Below are 21,855 nucleotides of genomic sequence, written 5' to 3'. Positions count from 1 at the left end.
ACACTGTGAGTGTAGTAGAGCTATTTTACAGGATGTGGCTCTTATACTTCTATTTGCCCTGGTATACTCGCCATTCTGTCAACTTTGTTCTGGTAACTAATGCTGCAGTTTGCTGAAGACAACAATAGATACAGAGTACTTGTGATGCAGATTCAAAAGTGAAAGTGAAAACTTTTGGTATGCGTTGATGCATAGCAGCTCCCTGATGTGCACAGATATCTGTAAAATGCAATATAACATATTAATTGTACTTATTTGTTTGACTTCAGGGTAAATATACAACACCATTCACACAGTGCCTTATTGTGAAAAAGTACTGATACTAATAAGTGACTGGAATGTTATTTATTATTGTTTTTATTTTGTTTTAGTTGGTAGATATGAAAATGACTTAAAATAGTTTACGTAAACATTACTTTGAATTATTCATGAGTTATTGGTATATAATGTGCATTGACATGAATGTAAAGGAGAAAACAAATGTGTGGCTAGTTTGCAGACTAGTACACAGAGTTTTTATCAAAAGTAAGGCAATGGCAAGAAGATTTACTTCAGCATATGTATTACTTTATTCTTTATTGCACATTATTACGTCATTGTGTTGTCTAAAATCTGTCAAGGGATGAATCAGAAGATGTTTTTGGATTTACTTTTGTAGCTAGTCATCAGCCTGAGAGAATAAAAGGATGGGTACTAACCTCATTAATTCAAAGTCATTGTCATTGTTTGCATAGACTGTGTGGTTATTTTGTAACTGAAATGTTTTAAAGCAGTTTTGTATGAAGGTATATTTCCCACATGTGAAAATACTATATATATGTGATAACATGTGTTGTTTTAAGTATGTTACGGCATTACTGTGATGTTTATATTTTGCTTGTGTCTTTTTGATAATTTCTATTTACAGCCTGTACAAAAGACCAAACGCAAAGCTGTCATGAGTTCCTTAAATGCAAGTTCTTACAAGAATACCTCTATTGTTCATCCTGAATACTTTTTCATCAGTGGACTTTCAGGTATACCGTACAGCAGTTATTACTATGTTTTCTTATTCATCACATATTTCATTACTATAATTGGGAACTCTGTAGTCCTTCTCATTATAGCTTTTGAGCGGAGTCTGCACAGTCCTAAGTACATTGTTGTGTTTAACTTGGCCTTGGCTGATATTGGTGAAACTAACGCACTGATTCCTAACATGATGAAGACTTTTCTGTTTGACTCGCAGTACATCTCCTATAATGCTTGCTTGGTGAACATGTTTTTTGTGTTCCTCTTTAGTACTATGCAGAGTTTCACTCTTGTTGTTCTGGCATATGATCGCTTTGTTGCGATATGTTTGCCATTAAGATATCATGCTATTGTAAACAATTCCAGTATAACGTTAATTCTTTCAGCAAAATGGGCATTCAATTCTTCTATGGTGGCCTTGATGGTGTCTTTGATCACGCGAATATCATTTTGTGATTCCAATGTGATACAGAGTTATTTTTGTGATCATGGACCAGTGTATAGGCTGGCATGTAATGACAATAGTATTAATAGGTTTATGGGATCCTTTATCACATGTTTATATCTAGTTGTACCATTGGCTATTATAATCCTGTCATATATAGGAATTTTTCTTGCTCTTAATAAAATTACAACTTGGGAAAGTCGTTTAAAAGCACTGAAGACCTGTGTTTCACATTTGTTGTTAGTAGGGATTTATTTTCTCCCTATGTCCTGTACATACATTGCTGCGTGGTTGCTTGCTCTCGCTCCTAATGCCAGAGTCATCACTACATCTCTGGCATATACTATTTCACCGATGCTAAATCCCATCATTTATGTTTTAAACACAGCTGAAATCAAAGACTTATTGCGAAAAATGTTTAAAAACAAATCTGCACCATCCAAGGACAACATTGCAAAATGAAAGAGCTTGCTGAATTTCTTGTGTAAACCATACTGTTTACAAATGACTACTGTATATTTTATTGTTATTTTAAAATGGACACTATCATTGTGATTAGGCTGCTTAGTTTAAAATATTGCTTTAAACTGCCTCACTTTGTCATTATGTTGGTCATTTACTGTATGAATAAAGCTTGTTGCTTTCCACATTTAATGACATCTGCGTCCACTTTGTATTCTTCACCTCACTCCCGATATTTGTTACTGCTTCCTTATTTTAGTAACAGTTAAATGGCTATTGTTGATTTTCTCAATTTATGCATTTATTGTATCAGCTTTGTGCAAAACATAGAAAGTCACAATTACATTTGTTATGCTGGAAGATATAAAAAGTGTCAAGTTGATTTACTATGTTGCAGGTCAAAACTTTTTTTAATGATGTTTTGATCTACCGTGCTCAAGGTGATGGGAGACATGATGTTCCCAAGCGTCAGAGGTGTTTCTATGGACTTCTGCAAGTCAACACATAATTAGTCATCTTTTATGTGTTCTTCTCATTAGCAAGTTTGACAAACAGAGTTCTTCTTGGCGTAAACACTCTTAAACTGTCAATCAAAGATGATGCAACTTAGCTGAAAGTAAAATAGGGAAATCAAAACAAATTTGTCACTAAAGTATTAAAGTGTTTTAAACTATTTCTTTCACTCTAATTCTGTCAAATTTTTTCATTATCTGCACGTCTACTATTTATCATCTGCTATTAGTGGGATCTTTTTTCCTTATCATAATATGCATGAACATTACTTTATTTTGAACATTTTGACTGGGCCATCAGCACATCACATGGTGTTCTGGCAACTCTAAATCCCAGCATTTATGTTTTAAACACAGCTTAAGATACTTAATTTAAAAACAAAATCAGATAAATTTTAGTTAATTATTAAATTTTAATTATATAATTTTTAATTTGATTATTTAGGTAACCTAATTTGTAGTAAAGTGTTTTGTTTGTTTTAATAAGTTCAGTTTAATGATAACTGTCTCTTATTTAGTGGCAGCCTTTCTCAATTTAGTTATACAAATTACAAATACAAAATACAAATGCAACAGATATACAAATTTATGAAATTGCTTTTAATACAAAGAATCCAAAACACAAGAAGATTACATGCAAAAGCACTGAAAACAATGAGACTTGATAATGAACTGATGAAACACCGGTGTTGTATCTACAATCACTCCCTATACCTTAAAAAGTGCACAATTTGAGGCAGGAGCAATTTATAGTCGTGTCCAAAATATTACTGTTCATTCCACAAATGATGTACAACAACTATAGAACACCTATCAAGCACTGTGAGAGTTTACACATCAAATTAATTTCTGCATCTGATCACAAGATGGAATTTAAAGAGGAATCCTATCTCTGTCAGTTTTCAAACAAATTATTTTTTTAAATGTTAGTTTAGCATTTGTATACATAACAGAAATCAAAATACCAAGTTTCATTTCTAATAGAAAACTCTCTATTAAATAACTATCACAAGGTTTGAACAAGAAGTTTAAAATCCAGTTGGTAATAGATTTAACAGCCAGCAAAACACTAAACATGAACAAAATAGTATTCCTTACGGTGCACAAATTCACTTACTCTTTCAATTACTTCTTTAAGTGGACTTTATTAGTGGACTAATGTGGGTGAATGTGTGAAGACAGCCAGGTACTATATGATTACAGGGATAATGAGCTGTTTTCAAACATCTGTACATGACATTTACTGCCCCCTCTGACAGGGCGTGACCTCACGCTGTAAACAAACTGAAAGAGGAGAGGGTCAAGGTGACAATGTTGACCATTCAAAAGCCAGAACCAGGAGGATAGAGGCAAAATTCCGATGTCCAGTTATATTGGCATCTTACAGTGGAGTAGATGGTAGAAGGTGCCAGGGTGAATACATCAGGGGACCAACGCAACAGTGACAGAGCTGTAATGTGGAGCCAGGGTCACAGAGGATCTGGAGGGCCAAGGAGATACAGAAGACCTTGTTGAAGCCAATGCGACTGAGGGTAAATGTGGAGGCAAGGGTAGGGAGTGGGACGAGCCCAATTGAGCCAGAGAGATGAAGTCCACAGCCCTAGAGGCTGAAGGTGAAGAAAAAGGATTCACTATCCCAGAGAAGGAAGTGCTGGAAGTACCATGGCAAAAACACAATGCCAGGTGTTATTGGCTGAAGGGGAGCTGGGAAACAGACAGAGACCAGTGTAGGGTTGGCTGATGGACTACTTTAGTGGAATCTGAAAAGAAGAGTTGGCTTGAGTACAGGCTGCTGGAAAACAGGCTTGCCTTAAATACTGACTGGAGTCAGAATGGCAGGCTTGCCTTGAGTACTGGCTGAAGTCTGGAAAGCATTCTTACTGTACCTTGAGCACTGACTGGAATGGAAAAGCAGGCTTGGCTTGAGTATTGGCTGGAGTCTAGAAAGCAGACTTGGCTTGAGTACTGACTGGAAAGGGAAAGCAGGCTTGGCTTGAGTATTGGCTGGAGTCTAGAAAGCAGATTTGGCTTGAGTACTGACTGGAAAGGGAAAGCAGGCTTGGCTTGGGTACTGCCTGAAGTCTGAAAAGCAGGCTTGCCTTGAGTACTGGCTGAAGTCCTAAAAGCAGGCTTACCTTAAGCACTGACTGGAACGGAAAAGCAGGCTTGGCTTGAGTACTGGCTGGAGTCTAAAAAGAAGACTTGGCTTGGGTACTGCCTGGAGTTTGGAAAGCAGGCTTGGCTACAGTACTGCCTGGAGTATGGAAAGCAGGCTTGGCTTTAGTACTGCCTAAAGTCGGAAAAGCAGGCTTGGCAACAGTACTGCCTGGAGTGTGGAAAGCAGGCTTGGCTTTAGTACTGCCTAAAGTCGGATAAGCAGGCTTGGCTAGATTACTGGATGGAGTCTGGAAGGCAAAAGTGGCTTAAGTGTTGGCTGGAGTTGGGAAAGCAGGCTTGCCTTCAGTACTGGCTGGAGTATGACAAGCAGGCTTGACTTACTGACTGGAGTACGTAAAAGCAGATTTGCCTTGAGTATTGGCTGGAGTCTGGAAAGCAGGCATGGCTTGAAAATTGGCTTACGTCTGGAAAGCAGGCTTGCCCTGAGTACTGACTGGAACAGAAAGCAGGCTTTGCTTGAATACTGGCTGGAGTTGGGAAAAGGAGGCTTGGTTCGAGTACTGACTGAAGTCTGGAGAAGAAGCAGGAAAAGTTTTGAGAAGACAAAGCTTTTTTGTTGGTTCAAAAATCCATGGTTAGTGGCAATGAGTGAATGAGACCCAATAAAAACCTGGAAGTGACAATGGATATGCGACTAGGGCCAGCACACACTAGCATGCTTGTGTGTATTGGCTCTTTGACTCATTGCCACTGGCCATGAATTTTTGAATCAGCAAAAATAATTAGTTTTCACAAAAACTTCCACTTCTGCTTCCTATAATATTATGCAAGTTACAATACATATCCACAAAACAGATTATTTTTGATGTCTCAACATTTTGAAATATGACTGAAAAGAGTATAAAATGTCATTTTGAGTTATTGTAATATGTGCAGTAATGAAAACATGAAGGGGAATAGTGTGGCAGACAATAGCAAACAATAGAAACCAAGGGCAAGAACATTTACTTCATTAAATAAATATTACATCATTGCGTTGTCTGAAATTTCTCAAGAGATGAATCATAAGATATATTTAAATATTGAGACACACGTGCCCAATGATCTTTGCAACATGAGAATATGGACAAGCATTTATATCAGGGAGTTTTAATTCAAAGCAGCTTACAGGTGTATGGTCAGTCATTGTTTTCATTCTGAATTTAAAACGTGTATCTGTATGTGATCCATTATGTAACATTTACATAAAGACATATGTTCAGCATTTATAAAATGTTTGCTAAAACTATATAATGACTGTCTTGTAAATTTTCTATTCTGGTTATTTCAGAATGGCATCTTTAGGCTACATAAAACCTTAAACACCAAAGCTGACATGAGTTTATACGAGAATAACTCGATTGTGCGTCCTGAATACTTTTTCATCCTTGGACTTTCAGGTATACCAAACAGCAGTTACTATTATATTTTCTTATTTATTATATACTGTATCACTGTAATTGGGAACTCTTTAGTTCTTTTAATTATAGCTCTTGACCGGAGTCTGCACAGTGCAAAGTACTTGTGTGTGTTTAACTTGGCCTTGGCTGATTTTGGTGAGACTAATGCAGTGATTCCTAACATGTTGAAGACTTTTCTGTTTGACTCTCAGTACATCTCTTATAATGCTTGTTTGGCCAATATGTTTTTTGTGAACTACTTTATAAATGTGCAAAGTGCCACTCTTGTTGTCTTGGCATTTGATCGTGTCATTGCAATTTGCTTGCCGCTAAGATATCATAGCATAGTAAATAATATTGTCATGTTAATCGTATTTTTTGGAATATGGACATTGAACACTTTAGTTGTGGCTCTTTCAGTGTCTTTGATGACTAGACTGTCAATCTGTAAATCTAATGTGGTAGAGAGTTATTATTGTGACTATGGACCAGTGTTGAGGTTAGCATGTAATGACAGTACAGTTAATAAGATAATAACAAATGTTATTGCAGTTATGTCCCTGGTAGCACCTGTGATCCTTATTGTTCTTTCATATCTAGGTATTTTTTTTGCCTTAAGTAAAATTACGACTTGGGAAGGACGTTTAAAAGCTCTGAAGACCTGTGTTTCTCATCTTTTGATAGTTGGATTATTCTTTCTTCCTGTAATATGCATTTTTATTGCTTCATCTACTAGTACTCTCACTCCCAATGTCAGGATCATTAGCACATCTCTTTCATTTACTCTTCCACCAATGCTAAATCCTATCATTTACGTATTGAACACAGCTGAAATTAAAGACACCATTAGAAAAAAGTTTAAAAAACGGATATTTACATAGTTAAAAGTGTGTGAATTGTACTCTTTGTGTTTGTATTCACTCCAAAACAAAGCAAACTGAAAACAGCTAAATTTTTTAGTAAGTTTGAATATATTTTTAGACAAAAAAATTAACTTTTAAATCTTTTATGATCACTAAATGGGTTAATTCAGATAAATGTGATAACTTTTTTATATAACCATCTGATGAAACACAATAATGAAACAATATTTCAGGATATATTTCAAATTGAATGTGTAACCCAGGATTAGCAGGAGATTGTTTACTTTGCTTTTGTTATCTTCTCATTTCTTTTTTTTCCCCTGTGCATTAATTTATGAAAATAAATGACCATTTATCATGTTTATCAGAAAATTATGTTTATGTTATTTACTCTGCAGGCTCAGTACTCAGTATACCAACATACTGTGATATATATTAAACTCATTAATTTGATATAAAACATATTTCAAGATTTTTGAGCTTAAATCTAACAGGTTTAAATTGACTGAATTAGAATTATTCTGTGCTGCGTTTTAGTCAGTTAGCTGGTAGGGCCCAACCACTTGGCGCAAGACCACCCATCAGAGATCTCTGAAATGCTGAAACATATCCCTGTTTTGTTTCTTTTTTTGGACGTACTCTTATCTTAGGTGCCCTCCCTTCAGACAGCATGCCAAATATGCATAAATCTAAAATGCCTAGAGTGAAATATGAAACACTAGGCTGTCTCTTTTTGTTAAATGTCATTATCGTAAATTATATCAAGTATATATGAAGTTTATCAATATAAAGTATTGGTAAGATGTCATTATTGATATAGTTCTTATAAAAGTTTAAATAGAAATCGAACCATGGATTTTTCTTGCTGTTAGGTAATCATGCTACCCACTGCACCACCGTGATGCTAAATAGAAATCATGAACATACAACTTCTGCTATTATACCCTTGGCAAATAATAGATTTATAAGGCAAAAGACTGATTTTGGGAGGTTATGTGAGCACTTATTGTTCAGTGAGTTGAGGTCATGTCTCCAAATACGGCAATGATGGCAATTTTCAAAATAGGTGCTATTTAAACACTAATTTACAGCATGTCGTACTGCCAATCTATAGTCTGGTTTCAAACAGAGGAATGTATAGGGATCCACGCTCTACATCTGTAACCTGACATACAGTGCACAATGCTGTAATGATCAGTGGTTCTAAACTGATGCTGAATAGTTAAAACTGTAGATTAAAGTCATTACTTTAGTTTTTATGTGTACAAAAGGATTGTCTTAGGCATAGCTTTATTAATTTATGGTAGAACCACATGACCAACGGACCTTTTTGACAATTTTATTGCTACCATTCTGTACATTGAATGTTTTGGAACCCTTGCTGTCAAAACCATCTTTATATTGATGCACTTACAGTAGGCCTGGATTTTTTGCCTTTTATGTTGGCTTGCTGGGAGGCTTGAGCCATGTAAAACAATGACCAGAACATTTGCTTCAATACACAAGTATTGCATCACCATGTTGTCTGAAATCTCTAAAGAGATGAATCATTTGATAAATTTGGATTCAGTGACGTACGTCCAATGATCATGGCATGAGATAAAAAGGAAGAGAAATTTAATTCAAAGCAGATCTGAAGCATTCAGACAGTCTCTGCCATTGCTTGCTCTGATTCTAAGCCTGTTTGTGCAATAAGGTCTGTGATTTTAGGAAGAAAGTATACGTAAAGTTGTTTTTGAAAATGTCAAAATAATTTGTTTATAAATGTACTATTTTGCTTATTTCTTGACCTTTTATTTTCAGCCTGTGCAAAACAAAGCAGACATGAGTTTATCTCAGAATAGCTCAAGTGTGTATCCCGAATACTTTTTCATCATTGGACTTTCAGGTATACACAACAGCAACTATTACTATATGTTTTTATGCATTACATATTTTGTAACGGTAACTGGAAACTCTCTAGTCCTTCTTTTAATTGCTCTGTACCGGAGTCTGCACAGTCCAAAGTACATTGGTGTGTTTAACTTGGCCTTGGCTGACTTTGGTGAAACTAACGCACTGATTCCTAACATGATGAGGACTTTTCTGTTTGACTCCCAGTACATCTCTTATAATGCTTGTTTGGCCAACATGTTTTTTGTTCATTTTTTTAGTACTGTGCAGAGTTTTACTCTTGTTGTTCTGTCATATGATCGCTTCATTGCAATTTTCTTGCCATTAAGGTATCATGCGATTGTGAATTATACTTTCATGTATTTTGTTTTTTCAATAATTTGGGTCTTCAATGCTTCTATTGTAGCCTTTGCGGTGTCTTTGATCACCCGCCTATCATTCTGTGAATCTAACAAGGTAAACAGCTATTATTGTGATTATGGACCAGTGTATAGATTAGCATGTAACGACAATAGCATCTGTGCTTCAATGGCACAACTCTCAGCAGCTTTATATGTTGTAGCACCAGTGATCATTATAGTCCTTTCATATCTGGGTATTTTTCTAGCTTTAAGTAAAATCACAACTTGGGAAGGACGTTTAAAAGCACTGAAGACCTGTGTATCCCACTTGTTGTTAGTGGGATCTTTTTTTCTCCCCATAATATGTATTTTTATTGCTACATCAACTAATTCTCTTTCTTTAAATGCAAGAGTTATCAGCACATCTCTGGCACATGCTCTTCCACCAATGCTACATCCTATCATTTATGTTTTAAACACTGCTGAAATCAAAGACATTATTATAAAAATTGTAAGAAACAAATGTTTACCTGTTAGAAAGAACATTTTAAAATTAAGGAAATGATTATTTGTCTTATTAACCATTAGGGATAATATGACCTATGGTAAAAACTACTGTACATTTTGATGTTGCATTAATATTTTCAAAGATGGCATTCAAATTACTTGTTTCTCTGCTTTTTTTCTCTTGCTGCGTTTATAAAATTAAATAATTAAATACTTTTACAAATAAAACAAAAACAAATGCATTTGATATGTAATCAGCAATATATATATCATTCAATGTCAATAAAGGACTATTAATATTTCCAAGAGTGGTTGATTTATTAACACAATGAAAGTTATGAGTATCACACAGACTAACATTAAACTTCAGTTTATTCTTGAACACATAAGAATATGAAAATATACAGAGGACATTGTTTTCAAAGTTATTAAATGTAGTTTGCTTTTTACTCATTTAAATTTTTTAAATTTTGTTCATTTTATTTGTTAGTTTTTTTGCGATTACATTGTGATAAACTTAAACATATTTTAAAACTGTAAAATGTTAATTTTACATTTTTCTGCAATGAATCAATGATTATCATGAATTGTTTTTGTTTGGTGACTTTTCAGCAGCACTATTAGGAGAAGATGGAGATAAAGATCTCTTTTGGTGCACATTGCTTATTGATACTCTGAGTAGTGATATGTTCTGAATAGCATCATTAGTAATATAGGTTTTCTGCAAAATATCCTAAATTCCTGGATTTGGGCAAGGCTGTATGGTACAAGATGCGCAATTGCCCACATGGACTGGTCTTCTTACTGTAGACAAAAATAGTTTAAAGCTGAAAAAACCTGCATAGAAAACATGAGTGTAAGGTGGAAAATGAATGTAATTTGACATTGACAATAAACACTGCCCTTGTAAGTTTGTCAATTAAAATTAAACTCCCCCTACATTGCACAAAAATGCAAATGTTCAGCGGTTTCTCTGAACTTTGCACTTTTTTTTTTTTTTTTGGGCTGATACAGCAGATTAAAAAATCTACATGAAAAGTGCCGTCCAGCTGACTATTCTGATTTGTTGGTGAAGGACATTACAAGTATTAAAATCAGTATTGTTAGAGAGGTATGATAATAAATTAATCAAATGGCCTTAACTTATATGTGCTTATGTAATGAAGGCCAGTGTAGCAGAGACCAGCTAGTGAAGTGCTGTATAGGTAAACCTCACTCCTCTGACCTCTAAAGCTGCTCTAGTGGCACTATAGGTCATGGTCTTTAGCCTTCTTGTTAGAGTAACTCGATACCCATGCAGTCGCCGGTTCAATCCCAGCTTGGATCGGGGGGTTACACCAACTAGTGAAGTACTGTGCAAGTAAATCCCACTCCTCTGAACCTGAAAAGGTCCTCCTTGTTGTAGCAACTGACTCTTATGCGAAGAGTCGCCGGTTTGATTCCAACTTGGAGCGGGTTGAGTGATGTAGGACAGGTGGGGTTACACTTGCTTGTGCTACATTGTACTTATTGTGTAAATACATGCTTTATATTGTACTTATGATTAATTAAATACCTGTATGTAATTACTAATCTGTAATTAAATTTTTGTAATTACATCTTTAATTACAATGTTGACCACCCCTTACCCCTTAGCCCACTCTTAAACCATACCACCAAACTGTGTCCCTGTCCCTAATCAATCCATGTGCTAACAAGAAAAGACAAATTGCATCCAGCAGCGAGCCCCCAATCCCTCGCTCTCTCTGCTCCTTCCCATCACAGAGGACAGGAGCAGATCTTGGGTTTTTTGCAAACAACTCCCCTGTCACCTGGCGCATAACAGGCACCCCTCCATGTTGTGGCATAAAGCAGCGAAAGTAATGGGTACTCTCTGGGAAGCTCCTCCAGAGCTGGCCCTAAACATCCACAGAGGCAGACTCAGCTCCTCCAGCTTGATGGCACTGCAAACTTCTTGCAGTGGTGAGGGCTCTCTGACACAGTGTTCCTCCTTCCTCCCTTCGGCTCCAATGCAAGGGAAGATGGAGGTGAGAAACAGGTGAATGTTCAAACAATTTAATAAATAATGTAAACAAACCAATTAGGCAGTGTCAGTGTCTGGGCCAGGTCCTCTCTCATTTTCCATAGTCTTTACCATAAGACTTGAGACCTGTGCACCACGCTAGTTAATACTTGCATCACCTGGATTTCTCCACTCTCGGTCTCAACCCACTGTGTCATTTTTAAGTTCATTCATTAGTTTCTTTTCGGCATAGTCCTCGGCATAAGCACCCACACACTCTTATTCACACACTACGGACAATTTAGCTTACCTAATTCACCTATAGCACATGTCTTTGGACTGTGAGGAAAACCAGAGCACCCGGAAGAAATCCACATGTACAGTACACAGGGAGAACATGCTAATTTCTCACAGAAATGCCAACTGATCCAGCCGGGGCTCAAACCAGTGACCTTCTTGCTGTGAGGCGATCGTGCTAACCACTGTGCCACCATTTTAAAGTTGTAAGTAAAATTGTAAAATTAGTCATTGTCAACAAGTATTTGGTGTTGCAGATATGGACCCATATTTATCAATTGCTGCAAATTATTCCTTAGAACAGTGATGAGATCTGCTGAAAGATATTATTGGCTTAAAGTTGTGCATGGAAGTTCATCATGCATTTCAGTCACAATTTAAGTTGGTTCATAATTATATGTGCCCCAAATAGGATTTTGGATGACAACATAGGCATGTAGCAATTAATGAGTAGGTTTCTTAATTAAAATATGAATATTTTCAGAATGATTAATATTGAATGGTGAGTTCTTAAGGTTTTACTTTTAACACAGAGTTGACATTGGAATGAAAACATTGACACACTTTCCACCATGCTTTATTTAGAGGAATAATACAAAATGGAAAATCTAAAGTAACTAAATTTAAATATAATGAAAAAATAAAAATAATGAAAAAGAAAATCATCACTTATTTATCTGCTTCACTAAAGCGATAAAGGAAAACTGGCACAAAGCGGCTCTTACATAATCCAGTATTTACCACAGCATTAGAGAGAGTTTTCTTTATTTGTAGGCACACACTCGAGCAGAGTCACATTTAAAAAAAAAGAAAGAAAGAAAGAAAGAAAGAAAGAAAGAAAGAAAGAAAGAAAGACAGACAGAAAGAAAGAAAGAAAGAAAGCCATTTCACAAGGGAAGTGCCAAGGTTGATTCTTGGCTATAGGAAATTTGATAACTTTCTTTTATCCGTAAGTGTGTAGCTAGAAGTCAGTTTCCATGAATTCTCCGCACTTAAGACAAAAATTTTACTTATAGAAATTTGATAAATACAGGCCCGGTTTCATGTATTACTCTGTGTCAAAGTTCAGTCATTTTTTTGTCTCAGTCTGTGCTTTGAGAGCTAAAGCTCTGCTTAATAAGCTTCTTGTTGTTTCTATGAGTTTCTTGGAGGATTCAGTCTTGTGGAAAAATGATTTTGTAAAGAACTTTACCTTGAAACACTTTAAACTGTTTATATCTTAAATATTAATTTGTCACAACACATGTATTGCACAGATTAACAACAAAACTTGCAAAAACATTTGTACATGTTAAGATTGTGTACTAATGCTAATTGGATAAGCAGTGAGGCCAGGCTACTAGAGTGCACTGCAAAAAAAAAAAAAAGTGATACCTCTGCTTTGTCAGAAAACCCTCAAGAGACGAGTCAAGATATATATGTACAGTGATCTTCATGGCATCAGCCAATACGGACTGGCATTAACTGCTAGGATATTTCTTATCTGTAAGATAGAAACTCATTGTTTGCTGTGACTAAACATTTTGTGTTAATGTATACAGGCGTGTTATGAAAACAATGTATTAGGTGTATTTTAAACATCTGAAAATACTTGACATTTTTGTGAGTTCTCCTGATTTTCTTCTCTCTTTGTGACAATTGTTATATTTAGCCTGTGCAAAACACTAAATGTAAAGTTGCTATGAGTTCTTTAAATGCAAGCTTCTCCCTGAATATTTCTGTTGTTCGTCCTGAATACTTTTTTATCCTTGGACTTTCAGGTATACCTTACAGCAATTTGTACTATATTTTCATATTCATTATTTATTTCATCACTGTAATTGGCAACTTTCTAGTCATTCTTCTTATAGTTCTTGACCGGAGTCTGCACAGTCCAAAGTACATTGGTGTGTTTAACTTGGCCTTGGCTGATATTGGTGAAACTAATGCTCTGATTCCTAACATGATGAAGACTTTTCTGTTTGACTCACAGTACATCTCCTACAATGCTTGTTTGGTGAACATGTTTTTTGTGTTTCTTTTTAGCTCTATGCAGAGTCTCACCCTTGTTGTTATGGCGTATGATCGTTTAATTGCAATTTGCTTGCCATTAAGATATCATGTCATTGTGAACAACACCAGTATGATTTCAATTTTCTCAGCTGTTTTCATGTTCAATTCGATTATTGTTGCCTCCATGGTGTCTTTGGTGACCAACATATCATTCTGTAAATCCAATGTGATACAGAGTTATTTTTGTGATCACGGACCAATGTTTAGGATGGCATGCAATGACAATAACATAAATAAGATTATGGGATTTCTCTACACAACTTTATACCTTATAGCACCCATGCTTGTCATTTTCTTGTCATATCTGGGCATTTTCTTGGTTGTAAGCAAGATTGCAACTTGGGAAAGACGTTTGAAAGCACTGAAGACCTGTGTTTCACATCTGTTATTAGTGGGGATTTATTTTCTCCCCATATTCTTCACATACCTTACTTCATTATTGCTTTTTAGCACCTCCAATTCTAGAGTCATCAGCACGTCTTTGGCTTATGCTATTCCACCAATGCTTAATCCCATTATTTATGTATTAAACACAGCTGAAATCAAAAACACAATTCGAAAAGGTTTTAAAAACAGATCTCTGCCCATTGAGACGGTTTCAAAGTGAATAAAACGTTTATTTTTTATTGTTTGATATCACAAATATGACTTCTGCATCTGCATAATGTATATACTGTAGGTCTCACATAGTTCTTTGTACCAAAATGATGACAAAGAACAATGTTTTCTTCATAAAGCTAGCTTTTTTTCTCCATATTTAAGTAGATTATTATTCTGTTTTAGTGTGCATAAAATATACAGAATGCAACTGTACAGTAGAAATATACTAATTATCTACCCTTTATTGATCTGTCTGATTTCTGTGTTGTTCTACTTGTATTCTTATTCAATCTGAATAACCTTTAGTCACCCATGACTATGTTAAAATAATCATCTTTCCCCAAACACATTTTGCTCTTGTTCTACCCATGTATTGCATTTTAATCTGTAATCCAAGTGTCCATTTAGACATGATTCTTTTAGTCTGAGGTTTCTGATAAGGCTTAATTTATTGTCTATGGGAGGATGTTTTATTCTGTGCATGGATATACTGTAAAGCACATGTTTTGTTATTTACTGGGGAGGCATGATATGTCAGTAACAGGCCTCTTTCTTTTTTTTTCAAAGGTTTTACATTTTCTAAGGCTTAAAGATTGCTTTTCAAACTAAACAAATATATCATACAAGTCACTGAAATCATATTTTATTAGGAAGTCAATGTCACTGCGGGTTTAATCAATCGTTGCATGAATGATGTTCACATTTTTTCTGTCATCTATTGTGTTGCCTGATTACTGTAATCCTTAGTTTACTTATTTTAGTACCTGTTAAAAATATAAAATGACACGTTTGTTAATTTTTTCAGCTTAAATACACTTGTTTTTATGGTCATTTCTATTTTCAAAAAATGACTAGCTCACATGTTATGCTTAAAACATTAAAGGAAGAGAGGAAAACAAAGTAAGTTGTTTTGTGAGGTCACAGGGTCACCCTTTTTTAATAATGTTTTGATCCAGATCCAGGGTGATGGGAGACAGGATTTGGTGTCTGATATTTTTTATGGATCCCCCTATATCAACACATCATTAGTCATCTATTGATTGATTGTTAAGTGCTACTCAATAATAAGTTTAAGAAAGAGTTCTTCTGTGCTTAATTTTATTTTTTCTATCAATGATGATGCAGCTCTGCAAAAAGTTTTACAGCAAATACAGAAAACTTTGTACAATATGTAGTAATATGTGCATTGTACACGTGCAAAATATGATTTTTTAAAAAGTATATATAAAATTAAGTCATAAATGTTTTAATTATTTTGAAAAATCAAGATATATACTGCAATTTATTAATTCCTTATTTAATCTAATTATGATTGCTGCATGATATGGATAACATAATATTTAAGTGAAATAATTTTGCAATCTGTAATTATGAACTTTTATTCTGAATAGAATTATTCAGCATAATGTTTGTAAGCAAATGATTATGGATTTTTTTTCATTTCAAGGTGCCTTTATCTTGCTATTCAAGATTGTTAAGGACTTTCAGCACCTACAGTACTTCAGGGCCTTTTCTACAAGTACCAGATTTTAGGACCCTTTGGTGCTCTTGGAGATCTCCAGTTCACAGCACGTTATGTTCAAGGCAGTTCAAACCAATTCCAGGTGCTTTCTCCTGCTGCTCTTTCAAAAGCACAACCAGTGGAGGATGTCTGTGTAATTATCGCTTACTCCCAGATCTTGGCATTGCTGTATTGTTATCAGTATATGTCATTTTATGCATTAGATGTTACATACAGTAGCTCCTTTATTCAGTTTAGAGAACCAATGTTCTGGTCCAAAGCAATTTGTCTCATGGTTATTGATCTTTGAACTCCAGTTTGAAAACAAATTATTTGGATGAGAAATGCAAATACTGTAAATGTTACATATTACTGAGTCTGTTATATTTAGTTGTCATGGTTACTGTTGGGAGATAATGTAACGTAAGATCTGCTGTTGGGATACAATTCAGTAATGATCGAATTTACCATGCATAAAGACACGTTTTTCCTCAGCCCATACTCATTTTAAATAATAAAATGTTATGATTATCATCATTTTAATTTGTGTTTATAATCATCACTACATTCAATTCAATTCATCTTAATTTCTAGTGCTTTTTATGATTGTGTACATTTTGTCAAAGCAGCTTAACATAGATAAAGTTCTAATAAATTAAAATTGCTTTAGTTCAGTTTTCACAGTGGAAGTTCAGTTAAGTTTACTTCAGTGTAAAATAACACAACAAGAGCACCTCTACAGATGCGCAGCTCCAAACCAAAGCAAGCCAATCGACGAAAGTGAAGGGAAAAAGAGATAAACCAGGCTCAGCTGGGCATGACCAGTTGATTTTAAAAGTTATTTATAAATTATGTTTTTGTGTGTGTGCGTGTGCGTGTTTATGCTAATGCAAAGAAGTTTCTTTAGTCTAGTTTATACTTGCTAGTCAGAGTATGTCTGCCTCCCGAACTGTGCTGAAGGCTATTCCAGAGTTTAGGTGTCAAATATGAGAAGGATCTACTTACAGTTGATTTTAATATTCTAGGAATAATCAGTCGTCCAGAATTAATTGAGCGTAGTGGACATGAGGTGCAATTATACACCAAAACTTTCCCAAATACTGATGAGCTAAGTCATTCATGGCTTTGTAAGAAGTCAATTTTAAAATGAGCACAATGTTTAAAAGGGAGCCAGTGCAATGCAAGAACCAGAGTAATATGGTCATATTTTGTAGTTCTAGAAAACACTATAGCAGCTGCATTTTAAATCATCTGAAGGTTGTTAATTATGCCTACAGGTTAAACATCTATAATGCATTTTAGTAGTCTAACCAAGAGGTCATGAAAGCATTAATAAGCTTTTCTACTTTAGAATTTGATAGCATATGTTGACGTTTGGCAACATTTTTGATTTTTAAAAATCAGATTTACAGTCACACATAAAAAAAAAAACGAGATGAACGCCCATTTATTGATTATTGAATGCCCCAGACTGTAGACAAAATAATTGTAAAAGATAGTCCACAATAACTGAGTTCATGAATTGTTGAATGCATTGTAAAGCACTATAGAAATAAAGATGACTTGACTTGACAGAATTGCCGTACATGAAACAGGGAAGTAAACATTATAAACATCAGACTTTATTTAATATTAATAATTTTAAAAAAATGTCTGCCTCTACATGGTCAATTTTTGTACGCCTAAGCATACCAAGAAATATATTCAAAACTGCAACCTTAATAATGTCACTCCATGCTAAAATGATTTGCACATTTTGGTAAAAGATGTTTGGTCTTCATTGCTCGTTAAATATTCCATCTCATTAAAACAACTTCCATCAAAAGATGAAGGGAGTTTTGATTTCTTAATCACTGACTCATTTGAGCAATGCAATATAAGTTTTTTTTAAACATAATGAAAGTTAGCAATGTGACATATTAACTTGAGTTTTTTTGAGATCATGCAGCGAATTATTTACATGAGAACCAAATGAGTAGCAGGAACCATAAAACCAAGGACACAGCCAGGAGGATGGCCCAAGGTGGAGTCGAGGGAGGGAGGAACCATAAAAGAGGAGTGGCTGACTACTCTAGGGGGCCGTCCGAGGTAGACACCACAAATGGAGGTGGAGCCCAAGGAGGGAACGGAGAAGGTGATGCAGAGATACCGAAGGCCAAAGGTGGAGCAGCAGACTGCTCACCTGGACGATAATGACGTTGGTCCAAAAGTCCACGGTGGAGCAAAAACAACAGAGGACCAAGATGTAGCTGAAGAGAGGGAGGAGCTCAATGCAGCCGGCAAGATGGAGGAACGAGGCACAGCCAGAGGAGTAAAGTCAAGAGGTGGAGGCACTTTGACGACAGACTAAGGGGGAGCTGGATGGGAAGGACAAGGAAGCCTGGCAGAGTTGATAGGCTAAATGTCCACTTAGGAGATGAAGGAGGAGTGAGCCAACATTGAGCCTTAGGGTCGGAGGGCCGAGGTGGAGTGCGCAGCTTGGAGGCATACTCCACGGGTGGCTATCTTTCAGCTGTGGGCTCAGGCAAGCACTCCCTGCTGTTGAGTGTTTTGCTGGTCTTTGGGTCAGGAGTGGCACTGATGAGGTCTTACTCCACACAGACAGTGAACATAGATTCGTGCCTTGCCAGTGTCCACTCCACATAGTTGGCAAAGTTGACTTAAGGACCATCTTCAGACATCATGCAGATATCTGGTGTTGTTAGCAATTAGCAGAAACCGTCCGGTATGGTTTTTGGTCTTCTCTCCATCTGTTCCAGCAATAGGAGAAGAACTTCAGGAGTGGGGTGCATGAAAACATGAAGGGGTTGGAAAAGAAACACTGAAGAGCAAAAACACAAAAAAATAAATGGGGGAAACAAACGCCACAACTTTTTCTGTGCATGCATCTCAGGATTTATCATAAAACACATATTTCTTTAAACAATGGCACTCACAACAGGAACTGGAACATAAAAAGCATACAGGACAGAACGTGTGACAACACAATACCGGACAAAGAACTAAACAAACTCGGTATACAGTGCATTCGGAAAGTATCCATAGTGAATTGGCCATTCATCATCTGTACTGTAAGTAGAAGATGTTTGAAACCACCAGGACTCTTATAGAGCTGGCCGGCCATCTAAGCTGAGTGATCGGGAAGAAGGCTCTTAGTCATGGAGGTGATCAATAACCCGATGGTCACTCTGTCTGAGCTCCAGCATTCTTTACAGAAACCTTACAGAAGGACAACCATCTGTGCAGAAATCAACCAATCAGGTCTGTATGGTAGAATGGCCCGACGGAAGCCACTCCGCCTGGAATTTGCCAAAATTAAATTTTTTAAATCAAATCAGTTCACCTTTATTTGTATAGCGCTTTTACAATGTAGATTGTGTCAAAGCAGCTTTACTTTGAAGATCATAGTAAATTGAAGCAGTGTCAGTCTAGTTTTCAGTGTTTAAGTTCAGTTCAGTGTGGTTTGATAATCCCTACTGAGAGTCCAAACACTGAAGAGCAAATCCATCAATGCACGGATCTCAAACCATGCAAGCCAGTTTGCAAAAGTGGCGAGGAAAAAACTTAACCAATTGGCGAAAGTGAAGAATTAAAAAACCTCAAGAGAACCAGGCTCAGTTGGGCACGACCATTTCATCTATGGCCAAACGACTTGTGCAGAGCTGCAGTCTAGACGCTGGAGGCTGAAGAATGCTGGACCTCAGCGAAGACTCGTCTGTCCCTGGACATCTCCACTTTGCCATGATCACCACAGCAGCTGGTCAGGATACAGCCTGGTCCCGGATTATGTAAACCTTGGGATCATCTCGTCGCTGGTCTTGGATCACATCAGTGGCGGTGCATAGTCTGACTGCCTCAAGATGAGTATTCCCAGGTGTAAATAGAGAATAAAGAGAATAATTAGCATAGCTGCTGTTCATAGTCTATATAAATGAGATGCAAAAACCTGCGTGGGGCACATTCATGTATCATACCGCTAAGTGATGCACTGAGTGTATGCTTTTGCTAAAAAGATAGGTCTTAAAACTAGTTTTGAACTGTGAGAGCGTGTCTGAGCCTCGGACATTATCAGGTAGGCTATTCCAGAGTTTAGGAGCCATAAATGAGAAGGCTCAGCCTCCTTTACCTGACTTTGCTATTCTAGGAACTACCAGAAGCCCTGAGTTTTGAGATCTTAAAGAGTGGGTTAGATTGTAGTGAAATAGAAGGTTGGTTAGATAAACAGGAGCTAGATTATTTAAAGCTTTTTAGGTAAGAGGAAATATTTTAAAATCAATACGAAACTTAACAGGCAGCCAGTGTAAGGAGAATACAATTAGGGTGAAATGATCATAATTTCTAGACCTGGTAAGAACTCTGGCAGCTGCTTTGTACTAGCTGAAGTTTGTTATTAGAGGATACTGGGCAGCCAGCAAACAGAGCATTACAGTAATCCAGCCTAGAAGTCATAAAAGCATGGACTACCTTTTCTGCATCTCAGATGGATAGCATACTTCATAACTTAGCAATATTCCTCAAATGAAAGAAGGCAGCTTTTGTGACATGGGATATATGGTTTTTAAAAGATAAATTGCTGTGTACGGATTTAGGCCCATTAAGTAATAATTCTGTTTTGTCTGAGTTTAAGAGAAGAAAATTGTTGGTCATCCAGTCTTTAACATCTTTAATACACTCAGTTAGCTTAGACAGTTAAGACATCTTATCAGGTTTAGTTAAAATATATAATTGAGTATCATCTGCATAGCAGCGAAAGCTGATCCCTTGTCTTCTAATAACGTCTCCCAGGGGTAGCAAGTATATTGTTAACAGCAAAGGGCCTAAAACTGATCCTTGAGGCACCGCATACTTTACTGGGCTGACTTGTGAAAGCTGTCCATTATTATTCACAAACTGATAACAGTCAGCTAAGTATGATTTAAACCATTGTAGAACCTGTCCCTGGACACCTGTAGACTTTAAGCGATTGATGAGGAGGGCATCTGAAGGTATCTCAGACCATAAGAAACTAAATTCTCTGGCCTGATGAGACTAAAGTTAGTCTTTGGAGTGAATGCCAGGCGTTACGTTTGGAAAGCATCACCGTCACTTCCCATCCAACCTGACAGAGATTGAGAGGAACCGCAAAGAGGAATGGTCAAAAATTCCCAAAGACAAGGGTGCCAAGCTTGTGGCCTCATATTCAAAAAGACCTGAGGCTGTAATTGCTGCCAAAGGTGCATCAACAAAGTATTGAGCAAAGGCTGTGCATACTTAAGTACATGTGATTTTTCAGGTTTTTTTTTTTATTTTAATAAATTTGCAACAATTTCAAGAAAATCTTTTTTCACATTGTCATTATGGGGTATTGTGTGTAGAATTTTGAGAAAGTAAATGAATATAATCCATTTTGGAATAAGACTGCAACATGACAAAATGTGGAAAAAGTGAAGCGCTATGAATACTTTCCGATGCACTGTAAATACACAAGACATGATCAAACTGAATACATACATGGGTATGACACAGGTGGAACTAATGAACATTAACAAACAGTGGGAAAACAGAACAAAGGAATCACATGACATAAACAGAAGCACATGGAACAAAACAAATAGGTGCGTTCGACTTCATGCAGCGCTGCGCAGATCGATCGAAATCTGTCTTAAAGCGGTGCATTCTGGTTAGAAATCTTGTTCGGATTGATGCTGCGCCGACGCCACGTGACTGTCACATGTGGCATCAAAGTACCGCGACAGCGCTCCGAGATCAGACGGCAAACTCAGACCGTGTAGCTTCTGAAGAGCGACTGCAGGAGCTTTGATGACAACACCGA

The 21,855-nt window shown here is 36.4% G+C and overlaps 4 protein-coding genes across 5 annotated transcripts; all 4 read left to right on the top strand.

Annotated features, from left to right (window-relative positions):
- The first annotated feature begins 690 nt into the window (after positions 1-690).
- On the top strand, positions 691-2,113 carry or42c2 (odorant receptor, family 42, subfamily C, member 2). 2 transcript variants are annotated; one of them, NM_001362428.1, is made up of 2 exons: positions 691-785; positions 908-2,113. In NM_001362428.1, the coding sequence occupies exon 2, from the start codon at positions 938-940 to the stop codon at positions 1,916-1,918; it is 981 nt and encodes a 326-aa protein (NP_001349357.1). In that variant the 5' UTR covers positions 691-785; positions 908-937; the 3' UTR covers positions 1,919-2,113.
- Positions 2,114-5,923: 3,810 nt separating this feature from the next.
- or42d2 (odorant receptor, family 42, subfamily D, member 2) lies at positions 5,924-6,868 on the top strand. The gene is given in 1 exon segment (NM_131745.1): positions 5,924-6,868. A coding segment is annotated over 1 exon segment (945 nt).
- Positions 6,869-8,614: 1,746 nt separating this feature from the next.
- or42e2 (odorant receptor, family 42, subfamily E, member 2) lies at positions 8,615-9,649 on the top strand. Its single transcript, NM_152985.1, is given in 1 exon segment — positions 8,615-9,649. A coding segment is annotated over 1 exon segment (1,035 nt).
- A 3,697-nt stretch (positions 9,650-13,346) lies between these two features.
- On the top strand, positions 13,347-14,785 carry or42c4 (odorant receptor, family 42, subfamily C, member 4). Its single transcript, NM_131582.1, is given in 1 exon segment — positions 13,347-14,785. A coding segment is annotated over 1 exon segment (978 nt). The 5' UTR covers positions 13,347-13,571; the 3' UTR covers positions 14,550-14,785.
- Positions 14,786-21,855: the final 7,070 nt, after the last annotated feature.

This window comes from Danio rerio, chromosome 15 (assembly GCF_049306965.1).
Source record: "Danio rerio strain Tuebingen ecotype United States chromosome 15, GRCz12tu, whole genome shotgun sequence".
Lineage (NCBI taxonomy): Eukaryota > Metazoa > Chordata > Actinopteri > Cypriniformes > Danionidae > Danio > Danio rerio.
The sequence above is the reverse complement of the archived record's forward strand: the minus strand, read 5'-3'. Positions and strand labels throughout refer to the sequence as shown.